This window comes from Ranitomeya variabilis, chromosome 1 (genome assembly GCF_051348905.1).
Source record: "Ranitomeya variabilis isolate aRanVar5 chromosome 1, aRanVar5.hap1, whole genome shotgun sequence".
Taxonomy (NCBI): domain Eukaryota; kingdom Metazoa; phylum Chordata; class Amphibia; order Anura; family Dendrobatidae; genus Ranitomeya; species Ranitomeya variabilis.
In genome coordinates, this window is record NC_135232.1 from 362,159,280 (window position 1) to 362,180,725 (window position 21,446).

The window sequence follows — 21,446 nt, forward strand, 5'->3', positions numbered from 1 at the left end:
AGCTGCAGCGTGAAGACCAGAAGAGGACGTCATCTGATGAAGATGGGAGGCGCCGGACCCGGACCAGCAGCGGGACCGTCCCTGGGTGAGTATAATCTAACCTCTTTTTCTAATCTTTTAGGATACATCGGGGACTTATCTACAGCATTACAAAATGCTGTAGATAAGCCCCTGATGCCGGTGGGCTTACCTCACCCGCGATTTTGGGGGTGACAGATTCCCTTTATTTAATGAGATGATGAGCACAGAGAGGTATATATATGTAGATTGGTAATACAATAAACAATAAATTAGTTTGATAAGTAGAGGCTAAAAAATTTCTTGAGATTGTGGTGCCACCTGCAGGTTTCTGAAAATGAATGTTTAAACTCTATTGATCAAATCGTAAAGTGAGGTTTGTTTGTGTCTTTTCTTGCTGAAGGGGGCAAGTTTACCTTTCAAATGGTGTATTATTTGTGTGTGGAGCGAAGTAATCACCAAAAAAGCAGTGCATGTTTACAAATGTGTTTGCATATGTGACTCATCTGCAGTGGAGTGTGCAATCCTCGAATTTGCCTGAAATTGGCTGGGCAAGCACTTTGGCAAGCTGGAAAGACCCCAAGGCAAATGCAACCTGCAGGAAATTTGACCTTGGCAATGGTGTATCATTTGTGCGTGTTGGTGGAGTATAAACTGAGCAAGTGTGCAATTGAATAGGCAGGGCATGTTTACAAATGTGTTTGCATATGTGACTCGCCTGTAGTGAAGTGTGCAATCCTCCACTGTGCCTGAAATCTGCTGGGCAAGGAGTTCGGCAAGCTGGAAAGCCCCCAAGGCAAATGTTAGGATTTGTTTGTGATGTTTGTAAGCAGCTTTGTGGTAGTGTGCTTTGGAGTAGTGTGGTGCCACCTGCAGGTCATTTTTCCTTACTGCAGGTTTATGAAAATTAATGTTTAAACTGTATTTTGTGATCACATCGTGGATGTGTGGTTTGTTTGGTAATTTTCTTGCTGAAGGGGGCAAGTTTACCTTTCAAATGGTGTATAATTTGTGTGTGTGAGTGCAGCATGAACGAAGATACAAAGTAATCACTGAAAAAGAGTGTTTAGAAAAAATATATAAGGATTGCTATGCATTTCGGAGCAGTACTTGCTCCTTCATCAGGCAAAACTTAAATATACCCTAAGTTTTGCCAGATGAAGGAGCAAGTACTGCACTGCTTATGATTGACCAGGAGCACTGGAACTACGGTAGGACAGTTTCAATGCCAAGTGGAAGGTAAATTGCGCTAAAGGGTGATATGTACATTATTATGAGACCTCATTGTCATTTTGGATTTTGGATCAACGCTTTAATCTTCTATTTCTTTATCTCAGAGCCGAGTGATGGAGCTGGAGGGCAGGATTAGACGGGCAGCAGCGGAAAGGGGAGCCGTTGAAATGAAAAAGAATGAATATGAAGACATGTTGGCAAAACAGAAAAAGCAGATTGACACTATCCAGTCGTTGCACAGCTCTCAGTTGCAGAATGTGCAGCTGTTATGTAAAACTGAGAAGGTGGGAAGGTCTCTTATGTTATCTATACTCATTCGCACTTCCACATCTACACTCCCATTATGTGAACTCAGATGACTTGTATTACAGCATTTGCTTTACTGATGCTTACATATTACTCATACTTTACAAGAGCCTGAAAATTCAAAAAGTACATTAGGAAATTCAATATGTAGTTTAATTTTTAAAGCCCAAGTTTGGTGAAACTTCACATTGAGTGTATTTTCAGTGCACAGCATTCCTAAGTACATCCCCTTTGAAAAGTAAGATATTTATGTCGTTGAACACCGTAACAATTTACATAATTTTGACAAGACCTGAGTTTCATAGAGCATTTTTAACCCATAACATGAAATTTATATAACTTTCAGTGCTCAATCTTCAATTTTATTCAAATTAGTTGATACAAAAATCAATGCATCGCACATAAAAATCGTTGAGGTCATACAAAATACTAGATGTTGTAGTTTTTAAAGACGTTGGCAACATATTGCAATAGTTCTTTTTCTATTCTTCAAAAACAACCTCTTTTTATAGCTTGGATGCTAGGATTCCCAATGATCAATTGAGGAGTATTGAATCTGTCAGCCAAACTTCTATCTATTTTTCCACAATTCCACTTATTTATTTATTTATTTTTTTTTTATAAATACTTTAGACACTAACTGACTGTTTTGGAGCATCCACAATAATATGCTTGGTCTAATAGCCTATTTAGTTAAGCCAATAGTTGCCAAACGATTGTTTGTAGAAACAATTGTTCCCGATTGGCCACCTGTCTAAACATGCTGACAATCACCTGATGAATAAACAAAGCGCTTGTTTGTCAGGAGAGGTGGTTTTAATGTATGCTTAAAAATCCTTATCGGCAGCATATCATCAGTCAACATACAGTGGTCCAGGTAGTATAAAAAATGATTAGTGGACAGCACTTCTGAGTGTAAAACACGTAGAAAATTTTGCAACTGTTGGAGCCGAATTTTTCAAAACTTTGATGCCAGTATTTTGGCTTAAAAAGCTTTGAAAAATCATATCATTTTGGTGCACCTCAAGGTTGTGCTAAAATGTAGCAACTTTTGGTGTTCTCCCTCCAATTTCATTCAACTGCAACAAAGTGGGTAGGACTGGGGCGTGGTGCCCTCCGCTCGTCCAGTAGGGACTGGAGTAGGATTTATGGCGAGACACACAGAGGTGTCCCTTCCTCATCTGACACTTCTGATTTATGAAGAGATGTGCTAGAGTCAGATGCTCCTGGTTCTGGAAGAAGAACACATCTCTGGATCAAGACCAGCGTTAACATGTTTTCATGCTGGTTTAAAGCAGCTCCTTCAAAATGGATGGTGCTTCAGAGGAGCCAACGCGAGAGGGGTCAAGGCTATTCCTGCCCATCAAATTCCACAAATGTGCTGGCATTTTTTTACACCACAAATGCTTAATTTCTAGCAAGGCTCAACACAGGCTTCCACCACTGAAGATACGTTAAATTCATTTAAGTTACCAGACATGAAACTCCAGACTTAATGAATAGGCCACTTAGGATAAAAACAACCTTTAAAGGGGTTTGCCTCTTATATTGAGGACATAATTTTGTGGCAATACAGGTCCTCTGTCTGCACTTGAAAGTACAGCCTTTCTTGCAAACTGCACTTCCTGTCCACAAACTGGCTATTTGTGGGGAATCCAAGTAAAAGAGAAAAATGTTCCAGCTTCTTTGATAAAATGTAAAACTTTAATCCATCATATAAAATAGTAGAGGACACACTCCTGGGACAATGCCATATCACAAGTGAAGAAAGCTACGCGTTTCGACCATACGGTCTTTGTCACAGCTGTGAGCTGTGACAAAGACCGTATGGTCGAAACGCGTAGCTTTCTTCACTTGTGATATGGCATTGTCCCAGGAGTGTGTCCTCTACTATTTTATATGATGGATTAAAGTTTTACATTTTATCAAAGAAGCTGGAACATTTTTCTCTTTTACTTGGATTTGCATCACGTCGAGTCAGGACGAAGTTCCGTGCTTCTTGCATATATCGGTGAGCTGGCTTTTTTTCTTTCTTTGTACTTAATATTTGTGGGGAAGCATGTGACCAGACCTGCCTGTCAGTCTCCACCAACTGAAAACCAATTTTTCCCATCTGTTTTATTTTTTCAGTTTGAGGAGCATGAGGGACATTTCTGCTCACATGCTTCTCTATTAATGGCCAGAAGGACTGAGAGGAAGGCTGCACTAAGTGCAGGATTAGAATTTGTAATTCTTAGTAATGACATAACATCGTGTTCCCAACACTTCTGTTTCATTCACTTTTAGCCAGTGGCCTCATTCTCACTCTATAGGCTTACCACTTTTCATTTATTTCATATATCCCAGCTGCAATTAGACCATGGAGCCTCATATTTTCTCAGTCTTCTATTTCTCTGAAGATTTTATTACTGCATAATCCATAATAATAAACGCTTATTATTATTTATTTATATAGCACCATTAGTTCCATGGTGCTGTATATGAGAAACGGTTACATACAGAATTATAGATATCGTTTACAGTAAACAAATTTACAATGACAGACTGGTACAGAGGGGAGAGGACCCTGTCCTTGCGGACTTACATTCTGCGGGATAATGGGGAAGAGACAGAAGGTTGGGGGTGCAGCAGCTCTGGTGGTGGTGAGGTGGCAGCTCGGGTGGTGGTGAGGCAGCAGAATGGTTATTGCAGGCTGTAGGCTTTCCTGAAGAGATGGGTTTTCAGGTTCCGTCTGAAGGATCCGAGGGTGGTGGATAATCGGATGTGTTGAGGCATGGAATTCCAGAGGATGGGGGATATTCAGGAGAAATCTTGGAGGCGTTTTTTTGAGGAACGAATAAGTGTGGTGGAGAGTAGGAGGTCTTGGTAGGATCGAAGATTGCGTGAGGGAAGATATTGGGAGATTAGTTCAGAGATATAGGGAGGGGACAGGTTGTGGATGGCTTTGTAGATCAGTGTTAGTAGTTTGAACTGGATTCGTTGGGGAATTGGGAGCCAATGGAGGGATTTGCATAGAGGAGAAAAAGGGGAGTAGCGAGGAGAGAGGTGGATTAGGCGAGCAGCAGAGTTGAGGACAGACTGGCGCGTGGTGCAAGAGAGTTACAGGCCACAGAGGAGGGTGTTGCAGTAGTCGAGGCGGGAGATGATGAGGGCATGCACAAAAGGTTTAGTAGATTGAGGGCTGAGGAAGGGATGGATTCTGACAATATTTTTGAGTTGGAGGCGACATGAGGTGGCAAGAGCTTAGACGTGCGGTTTGAAGGACAGGGCAGAGTCGAGAGTTACTCCGAGGCAGCAGATTACAGGTGCGAGAGAGAGAGCGTGATGCCGTTTACCATAATAGATAGAGTGGGTAGGGGAGATACGCAAGGTGGAGGAAAGATGGAGTTTGGATTTGTCTACATTGAGTTTTAGGAAGCGAGAGGTGGAGGATATGGCTGATAGAAACTTTGGGATTCTGGACAGCAGGGAGGTGACATCTGGGCCAGAGAGGTAGATCTGAGTGTCGTCCGCCTAGAGGTGGTACTGGAAGCCATAGGACTTTGAGTTGTCCTAGGCCAAGGGTATAGATGGGGAAAAAAGTAGGGGCCCCAGGACAGAGCCTTGAAGGACACCAACAGAGAGAGGGTGGGATGAGGAGGTAGTGTGGGAGTGGGAAATGCTAAATGTGCTGTCGGAAAGGTATGAGGCAATCCAGGACAGGGCAAGGTCTTTGATGCCAAGGGAATAAAGAATCTGTAGCAGTATGCAGGGGTCAACTGTATCAAAGGCAGAGGACAGGTTGAGAAGGAGGAGGATGGAGAACTGTCTGTTGGCTTTGGCTGTGAGTAAGTCATTAGTAATTTTGGTCAGGGCAGTTTCAGTGGAGTGGTTGGGGCGGAAGCCAGACTGGATGTTGTCAAGGAGAGAGATGAGAAGTGGGAGGAAAGTTGAGCATGGACATGCTGCTCAAGGAGTTTTGAAACAAACGGGAGCAGTGATATGGGGCGATAGCTGGGCATAGCAGTTGGGTCAAGGTTTGTTTTTTTGAGGATGGGTGTGATGGTGGCATGTTTGAAGGCAGAAGACAGCGATAGGTTGAAGAGATGGGTTAGGGCTGGAATGAGCATGTTAGTGAGGTTGGGGAGCCGGTGGGAAGGAATGGGGTCAAGTGCACAGGTGGTGAGGTGTGATTTGGAAAGGAGGTAAGTAAGCTCTCCTTCAGTGATGGTAGAGAGGGAGGTCATTAGGGAAGGGCAGAGGTGTGGTATATGGAGTGGTTGGGGTGGTGGAACAGTAAAGGTTTGCCTTGTTTGGTTGATCTTATTTTTGAAGTAGGTGGCAAAGTCCTCGGAAGAGATGGTACTATGGTACTAATCACGTTTCGTTTTGGTTTTTTTGCGCACCATCTGTCGGCAAAAAAAACAAAATCAGACATATCTGTTTCTGATCGTCATTGATCACAATTACCCATACAAGCGTAATGCTCAGTGAAAAATCACTGACAACATAACATTGCCGTCCTTGTGGAATTTGTGCAAGGAGAAGCTGCAACTTTATTTATTTATTTTTTTAAATAAGAGAAAATCACTGATTTTTAAAACTGAAACACTAACCAAATACTATTGAAATTCTGATTCAAAACATTGATGAAAATCTGACAGATTTTTGCTTACAAGAAAAATGACTGATGTCTGAATGAGCCCTAATGGTAAGTGCACACTGCTATCAGTAGTGGTTTGATGGCTTCCCTACAGCGGGATTTCAGCGAACCCCTGATGGAGCCATTGTGATCCTATGTAGTGGAATACATATTTTTAGTGAGCTAATGACTTATAACCCTCTGAAAAGATGTACTCGCAAAGGAGCACAAACGGAGTTCATTAGTACTGAGTCATTGTAATGAATGGTTCCATCATGGGTACAGAGTGATCCATCCAACCACTACTGAAAACAGTGTGTACTTAGCCTTAGACTGCGTTCACACATTGCAGCGATGGTGCGGTTTTTGTCACAATTTCAATAAAACCAAAACGTTTTAGTACAGAATTTGAAAACTCGCAGCCAACTATGCACCTTTGTTGTGGGGAAAAAAACCCCATCTCAGCTACAATGTGTGAACTCAACCTTATTGTCAAAGACGTGTGACAAGTCCTAGCTCCTTATAGTGATCACAAGGTGTAATGTCTTAGATCTGAAGTTGTTGCTTTAGTTCAGATACTTCTTAGCACTTTCCTCAATAACAAGGAGTGTCAAGAAAGGTTTTTTTTTTATTAATGTCTTTTATAAGATTAACAAGAAGCCTGAAATATATTAAAATATACGGTAGATGTAATGCACGTTCTATTAACATGGCATTTAAATGGGCCTTTGGGCGTTTCTTTTGCATCCGTTTGTTGCCTCTATGAGCTATGGGGCTAGGGGAGAATTACCGTAGTTTAAAAAAAAAAAAAAAAAACTTTTTTCACACAGAATTTTTGAATGAAGAAAATATCTGGGTAAAGTTTAAGGCATGCAGAATTACAGTATAGGATCTTAGCAAGGTTAAAACAGAGGGTTTTTTTTTTATCAAGAAGTTAATTTCTTGGCATTACATTTTATCCAGTCTTTTTCATTCTTTAATTAAGGCCTGTTTTGCTTGATCCATTTTCACGGGCAGTGCTTGCATCAGAAGTTCCTGGCAGTTGGGTCATGTTCTCCAATCCAAGCGCCGTCCATATTTCACTCCATGCTCATTTCCACCATGGGATTTGTGACATCGTGTATATATGGTTGGATGTTTCATTGCACATATATGTTCCTACGGTGGGATTTGTGACATCATTCATATAATGTTCCCACAGTAGGATTTGTGATATCACGCATAGAATGTTCCCACTGGGAGGGGGGGGGTTGTGACCACGCATAGAATGTTCCCACGGGGGGATTTGGGACATCACGCAGAGAATGTTCCCACGGTGGAGGATTTGTGACATCACATATAGAATGTTCCCACGGAGAGAGGGGGTTGTGACATAACGATAGAATGTTCCTACGGGGGAGGATTTGTGACATCATGCATAGAATGTTCCCACGGGGAGGGGGGGTTGTGACATCACGCGTAGAATGTTCCCACTGGGGTGAGGTTGTGACATCACGCATAGAATGTTCCCATGGGGGGGAGTTGTGATATCAAGCATAGAGTGCTCCCACGAGGGGGGCGAGTTGTGACATCATGCATAGAATGTTCCCGGGAGGGGGGAGTTGTGACATCATGCATAGAATGTTCCCACGGGGGGGGTTGTGACATCACGCATAGAATGTTCCCAAGGGGGGAGTTGTAACATCACGCATATAATGTTCCCACAGGGAGGGGTGTTGTGACCACGCATAGAATGTTCCCATGGGGGGGGGGATTTGTGACATCACGCATAGAATGTACCCAAGGGGGGATTGTGACATCACGCATAGAATGTTCCCACGGAGAGAGGGGGTTGTGACATAACGATAGAATGTTCCTACGGGGGAGGATTTGTGACATCATGCATAGAATGTTCCCACGGGGAGGGGGGGTCGTGACATCACGCGTAGAATGTTCCCACTGGGGTGAGGTTGTGACATCATGCATAGACTGTTCCCACGGGTGGGGGGGAGGTTGTGACATCATGCATAGAATGTTCCCACGGGGGGGAGATTGTGACATCACGCATAGAATGTTCCCATGGGGGGGGGGGGAGTTGTGATATCAAGCATAGAGTGCTCCCACGAGGGGGGCGAGTTGTGACATCATGCATAGAATGTTCCCGGGAGGGGGGAGTTGTGACATCATGCATAGAATGTTCCCACGGGGGGGGGGTTGTGACATCACGCATAGAATGTTCCCAAGGGGGGAGTTGTAACATCACGCATATAATGTTCCCACAGGGAGGGGTGTTGTGACCACGCATAGAATGTTCCCATGGGGGGGGGATTTGTGACATCACGCATAGAATGTACCCAAGGGGGGATTGTGACATCACGCATAGAATGTTCCCACGGGGGGGGGGGGGGATTTGTGAAATCACGCATAGAATGTTCTCAAGGGGGTTGGATTTGTGACATCACTCACAGATGTTCCCACTGGGGGGATTTGTGACATCACGCATAGAATTTTCCCACTGGGGGGGATTTGTGACATCACACATAGAATGTACCCAAGGGGGGGATTGTGACACCACGCATAGAATGTTCCCACGGGGTGGATTTGTGATATCGCGCATTAAATGTTCCCATGGGGAGGGGGGATTGTGACCACACACAGAATATTCCCACGGGGGGATTTCTGACGTCGCGCATAGAATGTTCCCACTAGGGGGATTTGTGAAATCACGCATAGAATGTTCCCACGGGGGGGCATTTGTGACATCCCGCATATAATGTTCCCACGGGGGGGATTGTGACATCACGCATAGAATGTTCCCACGAGGGGGGGGGAGTTGTGACATCACGCATAGAATGTTCCCACGAGGGGGGGGAGTTGACATCGTACATAGAATGTCCCCACGAGGGGGGGAGTTGTGACATCGTGCATAGAATATTCCCACGGGGGGAGTTGTGACATCGTGCATAGAATATTCCCACAGGGGGGGAGTTGTGACATCATGCATAGAATGTTCCCACGGGGGGGGGAGTTGTGACCTCACGCATAGAATGTTCCCACGATGGGGATTTGTGACATCACACATAGAATGTTCCCATGGAAGGATTGGTGTCATCACACGTAGAATGTTTTCATGGAGGGATTTTTGACATCACGCATAGAATGTTCCCACTGGAGGATTTTTGACATCACACATAGAATGTTCCCATGAGGGAGGATTGGTGTCATCACGCATAGAATATTACCATGGGGGGGGGGGGGATTTGTGACATCACGCATACAATGTTCCCATGGGGGGGGGGTGAAATGTATTTGTGAAATCACACATGGAATGTTCCCATGGGGGGTGGGGATTTGTGACATCACGCATAGAATGCTCCCACGGTGGGGATTTGTGACATCCCACATAGAATGTTCCCACGGGGGGGATGTTGTGGCATCACTCATAGAATGTTCCCACAGGGATATTCGTGACATCCCGCATAGAATGTTTCCACTGGGGGAGTTGTGATATCACTTAGAATTTTCCCACATGGAAGTGGTTTGTGACATCACGCATAGAATGTTCCCACGGGGGGGATTTCTGACGACGCGCATAGAATGTTCCCACGGGGGGGATGGATTTGTGAAATCATGCATAGAATGTTCCCACGGGGGGGTTGGGACATCACGCATAGAATGTTCCCATGGGGGGGTTGTGACATCACGCATAGAATGTTCTCAAGGGGGTTGGATATGTGACATCACTCACAGATGTTCCCACTGGGGGGATTTGTGACATTACGCATAGAATTTTCCCACTAGGGGGATTTGTGACATCACGCATAAAATGTTCCCACGGGGGGAGGTTGTGATATCATGCATAGAAAGTTCCCACAGGCTATTCTTGTGTCATAACGCATAGAATGTACCCACGAGGGAGGTGGAGTTGTGACATCACGCATAGAATGTTCCCACGAGGGGGGGAGTTGTGACATTGTGCATAGAATATTCCCACGGGGTGGATTTGTGACATCATGCATAGAATTTTCCCATGAGGGAGGATTGGTGTCATCACGCGTAGAATGTTCCCACGGAGGGATGTTTGACATCACGCATAGAATGTTCCCATGGGGGGATTTTTGACATCACGCACAGAATGTTCCCACGGAGGGATTTGTGACATCACGCACAGAATGTTCCCACGGAGGGATTTGTGACATCACGCATAGAATGTTCCCACAGGGGGATTTGTGATATCACGCACAGAATGTTCCCACTGGGGGAATGGTGACATCACGCACAGAATGTTCCCACTGGGGGATTTCTGACATCATGCATAGAATGTTCCCATGTGGTGAATTTGTGACATCACGCATAGAATGTTCCCATGGTGGAGGATTAGTGGCATCACGCATAGAATGTTCCCACGGGGAGGGAGGGTTTTGACCACGCATAGAATGTTCCCATGGGGAGGGAGGGTTTTGACCACGCATAGAATGTTACCACTGGGGGATTTGTGACATCACGCATAGAATGTTCCCTGGATTTGTGACATCACGCATAGAATGTTACCATGGGGGGATTTGTGGCATCACGCATAGAATGTTCCCACGGGGGGGAGGTTGTGACATCACGCATAGAATGTTCCAAAGAGGGGGGAGATTGTGACATCACGCATAGAATGTTCGCACCGGGGGGGTTTGTGACATCCCATATAGAATGTTCCCACTGTGGGGGAGGTTGTGACATTACGCATAGAATGTTCCCATGGGGTGGATTTGTGACATCACGCATAGAATGTTCCCACGGGGGAAGATTTATGACATCACGCCTAGAATGTTCCCACGGGGGGATTTGTGGTATCACGCATAGAATGTTCCCACGGGGGGGATTTGTGGTATCACACATAGAATGTTCCCACGGGGGGATTTGTGGTATCATGCATAGAATTTTCCCACCAGGGGGGATTTGTTTACATCACACATAGAATGTTCCCACTGGGGGAGGATTTGTGACATCACGCATAGAATGTTCCGACCGGGGGGAGATTTGTTACATCACGCATAGAATGTTCCCACGGGGGGGGGGGGGGATTTGTGACATCACGCATAGAATGTTCCCACGGGGGGAGTATTTGTGACATCACGCTTAAAATGTTCCACCTGGGGGGTTTATGACATCACGCATAGAATGTTCCCACCGGGGGGGATTTGTTACATCACGCATAGAATGTTCCCACAGGGGGGAGGATTTGTTACATCACGCATAGAATGTTCCCACGGGGGGGAGGATTTGTAACATCACGCATAGAATGTTCCCACGGGGGGGTTGTGACATCACGCATAGAATGTTCCCACCGGGGGGGGGATTTGTGACATCACGCATAGAATGTTCCCTCTGGGGGATTTGTGACATCACGCATAGAATGTTCCCAGGGGGGGGGGGGATTTGTGACATTAAGGTACCTTTACACTAAACGACTTACCAACGTTCACGACCAGCGATACGACCTGGCCGTGATCGTTGGTAAGTCGTTGTGTGGTCGCTGGGGAGCTGTCACACAGACAGCTCTCTCCAGCGACCAACGATCAGGGGAACGACTTCGGCATCGTTGAAACTGTCTTCAACGATGCCGAAGTCCCCCTGCAGCACCCGGGTAAGCAGGGTAAACATCGGGTTACTAAGTGCAGGGCCGCGCTTAGTAACCCGATATTTACCCTGGTTACCATTGTAAAAGTAAAAAAAAAAACAACAAAACTACATACTCACATTCTGATGTCTGTCACGTCCCCCGCTGGCGTCCACAGGGTTCAGCGCTGGCAGTAACAGCGGTGACGTCACCGCTGTGCTCTGCTTTACGGCCGGCGCTGACAGTCAGTGCAGGGAAGCTCTCGGCAGCAGCGCGTGCATCAGCAGCGCTCCTGCCGAAAGCAGTTTTAACCCTGTGGACGCCGGGGGACGTGACAGACATCAGAATGTGAGTATGTACTGTTTTTTTTTTTTTTAACTTTTACAATGGTAACCAGGGTAAATATCGGGTTACTAAGCGCGGTTCCCACGGGAGATTGGTGACATCACGCATAGAATGTTCCCACTGGGGGATTTTTGACATCACGCATAGAATGCTCCCATGGGGTGGGGGGGTTGACCTTTGTCTTTCTGTAGTGTCTAGTTGTAGTTACAAGCCAAGGTACACTACGTACTAATCTCTTTGCAGACCCCCTGTTAACACACACACACTTTTTTTTATCTTGTATTTAAATTCCTCTTAATTGCTTTGTTTTTTTGCATTTTTTTTTTTTTTTTTTTTAACCTGACAAAATAGTTATAACTTCACCATGTCAACAAACTTAAAGGAAAACTGAAGACACTTTTGGAGGTTGTAATTTTTTTTCCCCCTCCATTTCTGTGTTGTATCATCCATTGTTTCCTTTTGGCGCTCCTCATAAATCCTGTGTAGAGTTTTATTATCGGTGTTATAAAGCAATAGAATTGTACTTTGGACTTTACTGATTTATGAATGCACATCTTCATTACTTATGTACAGCATTATTGCTAGTGACGATGATCAGGAATGTAGAGTCATTTTGTGGGTTAGTCAGGTGACAACCTTTGAACAACGTTTTACAATTTTATATAGCAATAAACAATATATAAAATGTTATCTTTGTAATAATAATTCAACATTTCATATATTGCTTTCCTTGGCTAATTAACCTTTTCCTGAACCAATGTGGCAGCCAGCATTATAGTCCAGAGCTATAGTCATGATTTTGCAGGGTTCATTGTATTGAAACAGCACTATACAGCCCAATAAGTGATACATTACTGTATTCAGGGTCTCTGCTCCTACATCATGGTTTGCTCAAATTACATAGCAAAAACCTGCTGGCAGATTCCTTTTAAAAATATTGGCAGAGCATATATATGACTGTTCTGGCACAATTGATGCCATCTATTTTCCTATATGGAGATCGTAATGCGAACTGTCCAATCTTTGCAAACCTGAGATACAAAAAAAAAAAGCAGAACAGTTAAAAAACTATGTTTGTATTTCTTTTTTTCTTTTTTTTTTTTTTTAAATATCTTATACTAAAATAGAATATATCATGTACTATATAAAAACAAGTTTAAATCTATATAAACATTATGGAAAATACCTTTAGAGATATAAAAAATATATATAAATCTTTATTAAGCTATACACACACACATATTGAAGGAAATAAGTATTTGATCTCTTACTGATTTTGTAAGGTTTCCCACTGACAGAGACATGAACAGTCTATAAGGGTAGGTTAATTTTAACATTGAGAGATAGAATATCAAAAATACAGTCCAGAAAATCACATTGTATAAACTATATAAATTTATTTGCATTTTGCAGTGAGAAATAAGTATTTGATCCCTCTGGCAAACAAGACTTACTACTTTGTGTTAAAACCCTTGTTGGCAAGCACAGCAGCCAGACGTTTCTTGTAGTTGATGATGAGGTTTGTGCACATGTCCATTGTTTGGTCCACTCTTTGCATTCAAATATAGGAGGGACATTGGCTCTTTATATCCCTACCAGCTGAAGAGCCCGGCGTTGCCTGGTCTTAGTAAATGTCTGTGGTTAGTTATAGCACCTCATTTCTCTTATTTTCCCATCACGCCTCTCATTTTTCCCCTAGAAGTGGAAATGGCGTGCACTCTGATCAATGAGGACAGGTGCAGGCTGAACCTGGATGCTATCCAGTTGGCTCATAAATTCATAAGAAACAGCCGCACACAAATTCTTGGAATTTTTCAAATGCAAAAAAGGAGTAATTTATTGTATTCACCACAGAAGTATAGCGAAGTTGAGGTAACGTTTCGGCCCCGTAGTGGGCCTTTGTCAAACCTCACTTGTAGAGATAATAGAAGAAGATATAGTAGAGAAGGACCCCGCATAGACAGAACAGGCATTTATGATGAGCAGGCTCCAAAAAGGGCACTTGGCGATGCGTAGAGTGATTGGAGGTCAGAGAAGGGGAAGCGGGTCCGGGTTGTTGGAGTCCCTGTGGTGATGTGTTATTTTCCCCCTCACATCTTACATTTTCCCCCTCACTCCTCTCATTCCCCCCTAACACTTGTCATTTCGACCTCACATCTGTCATTTTCCGATCACTCCACTATTTTCCCTCACTCCTCTCATTTTGCACTCACACCTTTTCATTTTCACCTCACACCTCTCATTTTCACCTCTCACCTCTCATTTTCACCTCACACCTCTCATTTTCCCCTCAGTATATACATGTTTGTCATCTCCCTTATATATAGTATACACCTGTATGTCATCTCCTGTACATAGTATATACCTGTGTCATCTCCCCTGTAAATAGTATATACCTGCTGTCATCTCCTCCTGTATATAGTAAGTACGTGTCATCTCCCCTGTATATAGTATGTACCTGTATGTCATCTCCTGTATATAGTATATACCTGTATGTCATCTCCTGTATATAGTATATACCTGTATGTCCTCTGCTCCTGTATATAGTAAATACCTGTGTCATCTCCCCTGTATATAGTATATACCTGTATGTCATCTCCTCCTGTATATAGTATATACCTGTATGTCATCTCCTGTATATAGTATATACCTGTGTCCTCTCCCCTGTATATAGTATATACCTGTGTCATCTCCTGTATATAGTATATACCTGTGTCATCTGCACCTGTATATAGTATATACCTGTGAACTCTCCCCTGTATATAGTATATACCTGTATGCCATCTCCTCATGTATATAGTATATACCTGTATGTCATCTCCTCATGTATATAGTATATACCTGTCATCTCCTCCTGTATATAGTATATACCTGTCATCTGCTCCTGTATATAGTATATACCTGTGTGTCATCTCCCCTGTATATAGTATGTACCTGTATGTCCTCTCCTCCTGTATATAGTATATATCTGTCATCTCCTCCTGTATATAGTATATACCTGTCATCTCCTGTATATAGTATATATCTGTCATCTCCTCCTGTATATAGTATATACCTGTGTCATCTGCTTCTGTATATAGTATATACCAGTGTCCTCTCCCCTGTATATAGTATATACCTGTGTGTCATCTCCTGTATATAGTATATACCTGTATGTCATCTCCTGTATATAGTATATACCTGTGTCATCTGCACCTCTATATAGTTTTTACCTGTGAACTCTCCCCTGTATATAGTATATACCTGTATGTCATCTCCTCATGTATATAGTATATACCTGTGTGTCATCTCCTGTATATAGTATATACCGGTCATCTGCTCCTGTATATAGTATGTACCTGTATGTCATCTCCTCCTGTATATAGTATATACTTGTGTCATCTCCTCCTGTATATAGTATATACCTGTGTGTCATCTGTATATAGTATATACCTGTGTGTCATCTGCTTCTGTATATAGTATATACCTGTGTGTTATCTCCCCTGTATATAGTATGTACCTGTATGTCATCTCCTCCTGTATATAGTATATATCTGTGTGTCATCTCCTCCTGTATTAGACCTCGTTCACATGTTATTTGCTCAGTATTTTTACCTCAGTATTTGTAAGCTAAATTGGCAGCCTGATAAATCCGCAGCCAACAGGAAGCCCTCTCCCCGGCAGTATATATTAGCTCACACATACACATAATAGACAGGTCATGTGACTGACAGCTGCCGTATTTCCTATATGGTACATTTGTGGTACGTTTTGAGTATGTGCAAGTTTTGTGTGAGGCAACTTTTGCACGTGTTGCAACTTTTGTGCATGTGGCAATTTTTCCGCGTGTGCAAGTTTTGCACGTGTGGTGAGTTTTGCACGTATGGCGAGTTTTGTGTGAGCCTAGTTTTGCATGTGGAGAATTTTGCGCGTGGCGAGTTTTGAGTAGCGACTTTTGTGTTTCGACTTTTATGTGGTGAGGTTGGTGTATGTGTGGTGAAATGTGTGCTGAGGGTGGTATATGTATTCAAGCATGTGGTAGTGTGTGTCTCATTTTGTGTGTGTGTTCATATCCCCGTGTGTGGTGAGTATCCCATGTCGGGGCCCCACCTTAGCAACTGTACGGTATATACTCTTTGGCGCCATCGCTCTCATTCTTTAAGTCCCCCTTCTTCACATCTGGCAGCCAGCTGTCAATTCGCCTCCAACACTTTTTTCCTTTCACTTTTTCCCCATTATGTAGATAGGGGCAAAATTGTTTGGTGAAGAGGAACGGGGTTAAAATTTCGCCTCCCAACATAGCTTATGTCCCGGACGGACACACACACACACACACACACACACACACACACACACACACACACACACACACACACACACACACACACACACACCTGCGACGGTGCAGATGCCAATCCCGGACGGACGGACACACACACACACACACACACACACACCTGCGACGGTGCAGATGCCAATCCCGGACGGACGGACGGACACACACACACACACACACCTGCGACGGTGCAGATGCCAATCCCGGACGGACGGACACACACACACACACACACACACACACACACACACACACACACACACACACACACACACACACAGACACACACACACACACACACACCTTTATTAGATTAGGGCTTTCTGGCCTATTTAACTTAACCTTTTCTCAAATTGTGTGCTTGTGCTTTATCTCCTCATAAATTTATTCACATTGGTCTAATACAACCTTGCAAATTATTCCTTAAGATTAACGAGCTAATCATGAAAACATTTGGAGTCATCTAACCTTTTGATGAATTTAGTGTACACTCCATGAATGCAGTAACTTTTGTATTTGTATCGATCCAAAAAATTAACTTTTGTTTTCTACTATGTGTGTATTTGTCTCAATAAAGGTTTTCATATTTTTTTATGTATTTGGCATATATTAAACCTGTAAACAAAAGGAAGCCTTATTTGATGGAAGTGCCATCAACCTAGGCCACTTGCTGGTTTTGTACTTTTAGGGCTAGTTGGCCCCCTGGTTATATTCTTTCCCCTGCTGAACATAATTTTTGTGTTTCTGGGCATGTATAATGAAATGCCCTCACTTGCAGTAGAGATTGCCCTTTCTAAATAAGAACTTCTCTGCATAGCTAAATTTGCAGTCCTAGCAATGGATACAGGATGGACCTCTTAGAGTGGGCACAAATATCATGACTTTCCACATACATCCGAAAGTGGTAGACCTGGGTCACTTCCGATAAACGCACATCTGACTCTTCAACACCACCATGTACCCTTCCTCAGTCTTATTTCTATGCCCATCAGGCAGATGATAAATATTCCATCTTAGTTTTTGCCCATAATCACTTTGCCGTCATGGTGAGGCGTTTGATGGGGGCAACACTAGCCACAACTGAGTGACTGAGTACTTCACCACTTCTTAGGAGCGTAACATGTTGTTACAGATAGACTTTTGGCAGGGCTTACAGTATTATTTGTGCAATTTATCTCTTTAGTCTTGAAATAAAGGTCATTTTCTGTAATTTTTTTTACAGGAGAGTTTACAGAGCAATGTAACTGCTAAAGACTACTTCCTACAGACCCTTCAAGGTAAGTAGATTTTTATACTTTTTGTAGTTGTCTTCGTTTCTATGTTGTCTTGTATGATACGTACTGCTACATTGCCATTGACTCTTCTAAAGGGGCAAAAAAAAAGACGGAAAGTTCCTACACCTGGAACGGTCCTCAGTATAGGTGTGAGACCCATGATTATCAGACATTTCTGGTATATCTGATGGATATGCAATAAATGCTGAAAGGAATATCCTTTTAAAGAGACAAGGTAAAAATAGGCTGTTACTTGGCAGCAGTACACTTCAACCATTTAATGGTGAAACTATTTAAACTATAGATAAATAAGAAAAAAAGCTCTGAAGGTGGCATGCTTCTTAATGTGTGCAGCCACCACATTCATGAATTTCAAAAGGACCTTTCTGAAGTTTTAGCTTGTTAAGCTTTCCACATCATCTAATAGTGGCTGCAGGGTTAAGTAAACTGTACATTACTTACACTTTTTAGCTTTCATCTCATGGCAATCACTGTGGGGCAGTGAAGGGGGAGGAGTACAGCTGAGCTGACAGCACTATGAGGCATGAATGAGGCCAAGATCAGCTCTTCTGTGCTGCCCTTCTCTCTACAGCATAGAGTCTGCACCGACAAAGAAATGTAAAAAGATAAAAGGTGTTAGTAGTCTCAGCGCTACACTTGTAATCACTGTAGCGAGAGCAAGTTGTCATTACTTGTCTCACACAGGCGAATGTCTGTCCTAAGCTATTGTGGGGGCGTTATTTTCTCTCTGTATGTTGCTGCCTGCTTATCATACAGGGAAAGTACACTTTCCTAGTAAAAAAAACAAAAAACACTCCCTTGAACTTTAAAAATGGATGTGCAAAAACAGATGCAACACTAATATGAAATGGGGTGAGAGACAAACTGCCCGTTTTACACAGATGAAAAAATAGACACCGGTATGTAATGTACATACCCAGCCCTCCACCTCCAAAACCAACTTCTCTATCATTACAGAAGACAGACTCTCCACTCTACTCTCAAGATCGCATCTCACCACCTGTGCACTTGATCCGATCCCATCCCACTTCATCCCAAACCTTGCCACAGTATTCATCCCAACCCTAACCCATCTCTTCAACCTATCACTAACAACTGGTATTTTCCCCCCAAGCTTTAAACATGCCTCCATCACACCTATCCTCAAAAAGCCCTCTCTTGACCCATCCTCTGTATCTAGCTCTCGCCCTATATCACTTCTCCCCTATGCCTCAAAACTACTGGAACAACACGTCCATCTTGAACTGTCCTCCCATCTTTCTTCCTGCTCCCTCTTCGACCGCTTTCAATCTGGCTTCCGGTCACACCACTCCACTGAAACTGCCCTAACTAAGGTCACCAATGACCTATTAACCGCCAAGAGCAAGCGGCACTACTCTATCCTCCTCCTCCTGGACCTGTCCTCTGCCTTTGACACAGTGGACCATTCCCTGTTGCTGCAGACCCTCTCATCCCTTGGCATCACAAACTTGGCCCTTTCCTGGATCTCATCATACCTAACAGACCGGACATTCAGCGTCTCCCACTCACACACCACCTCCTCACCTCGCCCCCTATCTGTCGGAGTCCCGCAAGGTTCAGTTCTAGGGCCCCTGCTCTTCTCCATTTACACCTTTGGCCTGGGACAGCTCATAGAATCTCACGGCTTTCAGTATCACCTCTATGCTGATGACACACAGATCTACATCTCTGGACCAGATATCACCACCCTTCTAGCCAGAATCCCTCAATGTCTATCCGCTATTTATTCGGACTCCCATGACAGCACCACGAGAGAGGGGATCCGCCCCTTTAGGAACAGGAAACCCACAGACACAAAAGGGCGGCACCTCTCCCATGCATCAGTTGGTTTCCTGTTCCTAACGGGACGGGATCCTGCAGATTTCACAAAAGGATCCCAGGCCGGCCGGCCGACTCAGGTAGCGAGGGGGTCTCCTACCTCGGCCGGTGCGGGGTTCCTGGTAGATGTCGCAATGGTCCTGGCAGGGCTGCATGTGGCGACATTCCAGCAGGGAGCAGCCACCGGTGGTGTCCTGTCTCCGGGCCAGCGCCGGGTGAGTATATCCCCTGAGTCTCCTCCTTCTGGGGTGGCTGGGGCTCAGGTATGCGGCGGTGCTCGGGGGCGCCATCCGGGAGTGCTGCGGCTCTGTCCGGCGTCCTCGCCGCTCTGTGCGCCGATACTGAAGCGCTGGGAGCCCGGGTGACGCCGGGGGAGGAGTCGGCGGTCACTTCCGGGTTCCGGGGTCCTGCGCATGCGCAGTGAGTCCAAGATGGCGGCGCCCACCGGTAATAGCATCGCCGGCGTTCTGGGCCCCAGGGCTTACCGCCTGCACCAGGGGGAGGCCGAAAGAAGTAATCAGGGGAGCGCTAGGCACAGCTGCTGACCGGAGGAGGGGTTATAAAAGGAACTCCAGATCGTGATCCCTTGCTTCTGGCCTCATATGGTGAAGATGGAGGACGAGCACGTGCAGTTGCTGCAAGAGGTGTCCCAGAAGCCCAAAGGGAAGGATCGCGACAGGAGGAGTAGTGAGTCTGGCCACAAAAGCACCTCCAGACAGGGGTCTGGAGCATCAGCCAGTGGAAATCCCCCTCGTATTCCGGTACTTTTTTCTCTGGGCAGCGCTGGTAAGTGATCTTCGTGAAAGTTCACCCAGTGACATGATTCCCCTCATATGTTCCATTATAGGGGAAGAAATGTGCCGGGAAGGCGAAACACAGGGAATGTGGTATCTGCGGGGTTCCCCTACCTGATTCGTGCCCCAAAAAGTTATGTGGGCCCTGTATCCAGCAGACGGTGAGGTCTCAGGAAAGGGGAGAGGGGGAGAGCATTATATCTACAGGAGTTAGATTGCTTTACTTACCCCCCTCAGGTAGCGGAGGAATCCCTTACTATGACCACCAGCCTGAAGGAGTTGATCAGAATGGAGGTCAGACAATCCTTGAAGGGTCTCTCTCAAGGAGGAAGCTCTAAGTCCAAAGCTCCGTTACTCTCCGATTCTTCAGTAGAAGAGGATAAGGAGGAAGTTTTTTCCGGTTCAGCTGCGTCTTCCTCTTCCTCGGATGAGGACACCGCCCGCTTCTGTCTACCCCTTGAACGAGTGGATAAGCTGGTTAAGGCGGTCAGAGGAACGATGGGCATAACGGAACCGAGACCCCAACTTTCCAAGGAGGAAATTATGTTCAGTGGGTTGGAGCAGAAAAAACGGAGAGTCTTCCCGCTCAATGAAAAAATCCAGGATCTCATCAATAGAGAGTGGAAAAAACCCGAAAGAAAGGGTTCTTTACCTCCAGCGCAGAAGCGCAGATATCCATTCGATGATCCTGCAGTCACCAACTGGGAAAAAGCCCCTAAGTTGGATGCGGCAATAGCCAAAGTAGCTAAACGAGCCTCTCTCCCTTTTGAGGACATGGGGACCCTTAAGGACCCCCTTGATAGAAAAGCGGACACCTTTCTAAAAAGTACCTGGGAGATGGCGGCCGGCTCTTTAAGGCCTGCGGTGGCTTCAACCTGTACAGCCAGATCAATGATGGTCTGGTTGGAACAGTTAGAGACTCAGTTAAAAGAAGGTGCATCAAGGGACTCTATTTTGTCTGCCTTACCACTGATCCAAGAAGCGGCTGCCTTCTTATCAGATGCATCTATTGACTCTGTCAAAATGGCGGCTAGAGCAGCAGGTCTCTCGAATGCGGCCAGGAGGGCTCTTTGGCTGAAATGTTGGCCAGGCG

The 21,446-nt window shown here is 44.7% G+C and overlaps 1 protein-coding gene across 2 annotated transcripts in view; it reads left to right on the forward strand.

The window, feature by feature from the left end:
* The window catches only part of GOLM1 (golgi membrane protein 1), a 115,080-nt gene that overhangs the window by 56,194 nt on the left and 37,440 nt on the right, over positions 1 to 21,446 (forward strand). For both annotated transcript variants that reach the window (XM_077248944.1, XM_077248946.1), the window contains exons 3-4: positions 1,356 to 1,535; positions 17,648 to 17,702. In XM_077248944.1, the coding sequence (XP_077105059.1) occupies positions 1,356 to 1,535; positions 17,648 to 17,702 (235 nt within the window). The remainder of the gene's footprint in view (positions 1 to 1,355; positions 1,536 to 17,647; positions 17,703 to 21,446) is intronic.